The sequence below is a fragment of the Medicago sativa genome, chromosome 6 (genome assembly GCF_051527215.1).
Source record: "Medicago sativa cultivar Bolivia chromosome 6, Bolivia_mono, whole genome shotgun sequence".
NCBI classification, from domain to species: domain Eukaryota; kingdom Viridiplantae; phylum Streptophyta; class Magnoliopsida; order Fabales; family Fabaceae; genus Medicago; species Medicago sativa.
Window position 1 is genome coordinate 76,763,481 of NC_140754.1, and position 4,447 is coordinate 76,767,927.

A 4,447-nucleotide genomic window follows, 5' to 3' on the forward strand; every position below is an offset into this window, starting at 1 on the left:
GGATTTAGATTATATTTTTTTTCATTATATTGTAAGTATCATTGTAATAGATAGTCATGGATAGTTTGATTTGTTATAATCTGAAAGAAAAAAGCATTTATATTTTTAGTTTTAATCAAAATTAAAATTTCATAAAAAAATATGGTTCATAATTTTTAAACGTTAGCGCAATAAAAAGAGCGGAAAGACGGACACATGCATGCCCGTCCTTTCGCTAGTTATTATAGAAAAAGTTGTTTAAGGGTTAAATCGGGATAGTGAAAAAGTCAGCCCAAAAGAAATTTTTTTTCTTTATACATAGTATAAATATAGTATAGATATACTTGATCTAGTGTTACATTTTTTTAAGGATAAAAGAAATTTTTATCTACCAAAAAAAAAAAATTTTTTTTGACATATACACATATCGTGTTTATTACACGATATATTTTGTATGGTAACCAAAAAAGAAATATTGTGTTTGTTACATTTTGTTTTAATATTTGAATTTACTCTCAACTATTTCTTATATGTGCTATTTGTATTGAAAGTTGAGGGTAATTTTAGAAGGAGAAAAAGACAGCCTAAAAGAGCCGAAAGAGGCTATTTTCTTTATATATATATATATATATATTCTCTTTTTCTAATGCTACGATGGTTTGTTGGAAGTGACAGCTCTATACTCATATCAAATGTAAGGCTTTTGGCAATATTTATACTTGATTCAGAGTCGTCATTTCTATAATTTTAAAATTATAACATTATACCTTCCACTTTTTATTTAAATTTTGGGGTCCATATTTTAGACTTATTTTTGGGGCCTAGGATGACCTCCCTGCTATTGATACAACCCCCTAATGTAGAAATGGAAGGAGTGGCTGCCAGAGAGGGAGGTGTCGAGATGATGTATAGGAGGAGGAGGGATTGGCTGGGTAAGGATAGAAAGAAATAAGGAACACAGAGGAGAGAGGGAGAGAGAAGACGAAGTGGGGAAGACGAAGATGGTTTCATAGTTTTTGTGTTTTTTTGTATGAGTTCACACAATAAAAGAGGACACATGTCACATTTTTGTGTGAGGGTTAAAAGTCGTATGTCACATAAGGGTGTGCATATATCAGAACTCTTAGTGAAAAGTTAAAAAATACATGATAAAGATTTACATAATTTGGAAACAGGAACAAGTTTGACTTTAAAATTTGGGGAAAACAAAACATGTTGAAGATATAATTGTGGTGAAAAAGTTGCATTACAATACTTTTGGTTCATCATCTAATAATTACATCCAAACATAAATTTGATGTCGCTAAAATTAAAAAAGATGAATTTACAAACAAATTCACAACATTTAAGGTTGTAACACAACAAGAAAATACATACAAAAGTGATAAAATTAAAGTGACCAGAAGATTCATTCCTCTAAATATGTAGTGTTAATGGTCAAATCGTCATTGATTGAATTCGGTATTCACACGCAAACTAAAGTGAATAAGTTGCTTATTTAATTAAGGGAAATGCTTTCCTAAAAAAAAAAAAATTAAGGAAAAATGCTAACATGTGCTCCAAGGCCACATGATAAAGATTCCAAGTGTGCACCTTAATTTAAAGAGTGATGCTATATGTCGCGAAGACATATGATCACGAAAAATTCACGAAAAGTTATTTTCATACTTTTTTCTTAAAAGTATTATAAAATAATTAAGAGCAGTGATAAAGAACGCGAATGAATATGTCGTGAAAATTCAAGAATGCATATATGCATAGCATGTGTTGGTGAATAGTCCTGATTTGGTGGAATAAAGGAGGTAGTGGTGTCAATTTTTTTTTATCAACTAGCCACAGGTATCGGGAAAAATTCGCTATAATTTTTTTCGGGAACTTTATCATTTTCGTATTGTAATTTAAAAGCCACACACACACAGACACACACATATATATATATATATATATATATATATATATATATATATCTGTGTGTGTATAGGAGTAGGCAGTGTATTATTGGGTTGATTGGAGGTGCTACTTAATTGTGATGCCTACGCTTCCCCTTGATTTTATCCCTCACTCTTAGAAAGAAAAAAAAATAAATAAAGGAAAAGTGTGCTCCTCCGTCTCACAATTATTGTCTATTTAGTATTTTTTCTTTTTCTCAAAATAATTGCCACTTTACAATACCAATGCATCATTTATTATTTTTTTCCACTATTATACCCTTATTTATTGAATTTTATCCAACTAAACTACTCCACTAACTACAATTAATAAGGGTGTTTTAGTAAATGCTACTAATTTTATCATTGAAATCAACATAATTAATCATTTCCTTAATAATCGTGCACAAACCTTAAACGACTAATATTGTGAGACGGAGGGAGTATATTATTTGAGGTGTGATATTTGTACAACCCAAAATAGTTGTCAATCACCACACCGTATCCAATAAAGCCAAATTTTAACGAGTGTTACTTTTCCCACCCTATGCCTTTCCTCGCGCGCCCTATTTTTTTTTCCAATTTTACCCCTTGTCCGGATTTTGTTTTCCGGATTTCATTGTTAGAAATTTGCAGATATATCCGGATTATATTACCCGTAATAGTGTTTTACCAGAACTTTTGCAATTGTAAGGTCTACAATTCGTAAAAGAAAATGCAAATAAACTAAAAAACATAAATAAAAAGACACAAACATAAAAACAATTCATTTTATTAATATATGAACAATACATTACAATAATTTTCAAGCTTTCAAGCTTTTTAAGCTTATTACATAATATCCTAAATCTATTTCTAATCCTATCCTATTACATAATCTATACTAAGTGGCTCCAGCTCTAACTCCAGCCACTGATGAAGAGGAAAGAGGGTGGGACGAAAGAAGATGGCGGGGAAGAAGAAAATCTGTTGGTGGGGAGACAGAGGGGGCTCAGGGGCCTCTAGGGAACAAGAGACCATGATGGTCAACATGACACCCAGACAAACCCACCTCAGATTCAGACTGACCCCTACCCTATTGACCGATCATATGACCCCTGATGGATTTCCAAAGAGGCCTCTTTCTATGAAAGGCCAACGATGGAAACACATCGTTGTAGAAGAGGAGAAGAGAAGAAAGAAGAAGGTGTGAAATTTTTTGAGAAAATGAACCATATTTATAGGGGAGGGGGTTAAAAAACGTGTGGGAGGCCATCAATGCCGGTCAAAAAACGTGTTTTTACACTTGACCACCGCCCAAAACGTTTGAAAAACATTTTCTTTGTGGTGCAGACCACCGGCCAAAACTTCTGGTGAAGTCCGGAAGATATAATCCGGATTACGCATGCACTCCGAATTACGTATTCTGGAAAAAGACGATAATGGGGTGTCCCAAAGTGAAACTTGGGACATTGTGTATGGTGAGGGTTGGTTCGGATTGTATAATCCGGATTGATTCAGCATTTGATTCTTCTGTGTGGCCTGCATTGTACCGACAATTTTTGTGGTCCACAACGCCCAAATACCTCTGTAAATAGGGGTCCCTGTTTTCATTACAAGTAAACTACACCAGAAAAAAAAAATCATGGAATTCCCTGGCTTTGATCGGAACACCAAGCTAGCGGCAGTCTGCTACAACGGTGGAACACCACCCCATCTATTTAGGATTCGCGACGATGTCACCCTATCCGGGCTGAAAGATGAGCTGGATCAAATCAACCGTCAACTCAACCGCAGAGACACTAGGAGGGTGGTCGGTGTTGAATATCGATGTCCATTGTCCGACTCAGCCGGATCTCTAAGCTTCAGCCGGATGAAACTCACAAACGATGACGACGTGAGAACCATGTTCTCTGTCTTTGGTCAGCACAGCGCTAGAGGACCGATCGAGTTAGACGCTTCGTTGGTTAGATCTGCTGAACAAATCCGGAAAAGTTTGCACCGGCCCAGGAACTACGAAGAGATCAGGGCTCTGCTGGAGGGACCAGAGAAGGAAGAAGTTAGTTTAGATGATCCGTGATAATGTGTTATGTTTTAATTAACCACGTGTTTTATGTTGTTTTTAATTGCGTGTTAGTTATGTGTTGTTGAATTAAGTCGTTGCTTTATGTTTTAGTTACGTGTTTTATGTTGTTTTAATTGCGTGTTAGCATATAACCCAATATATGCTTTTCGGATTAGAAAATCCGGAAATACATAGGGCGTCAGTGTATTCCAGGGAACGTAATTCTTTTGTATGGACCACATTGCACTAAGATTTTATGTGGTCCAAAACATCCAAGGACCTCTATAAATACACCCTCTCCGGTTTTGATCTTCAACACCAGCAAAACACATAAACACACCAAAGCAAACCATGGAAATTTTTGTCATCAAGCTGAGGATCTTTCTAATGCTGTCGCGAATGGATGAGTTAGCTCTCTATTTGACAGCATTATGAAGATCCTCAGCATGCTGTCAAAAATATATAGATAGTCCTTGATGCCTCTTTGATAGATAGA

General features: G+C 35.1%; 1 protein-coding gene across 1 annotated transcript; it reads left to right on the plus strand.

Annotated features, from left to right (window-relative positions):
* The first annotated feature begins 3,531 nt into the window (after positions 1–3,531).
* On the plus strand, positions 3,532–3,966 carry LOC146916936 (uncharacterized). The gene has a single exon (XM_085721773.1). The coding sequence runs from the start codon at positions 3,532–3,534 to the stop codon at positions 3,964–3,966; it is 435 nt and encodes a 144-aa protein (XP_085577899.1).
* The last annotated feature ends 481 nt before the right edge of the window (positions 3,967–4,447 follow it).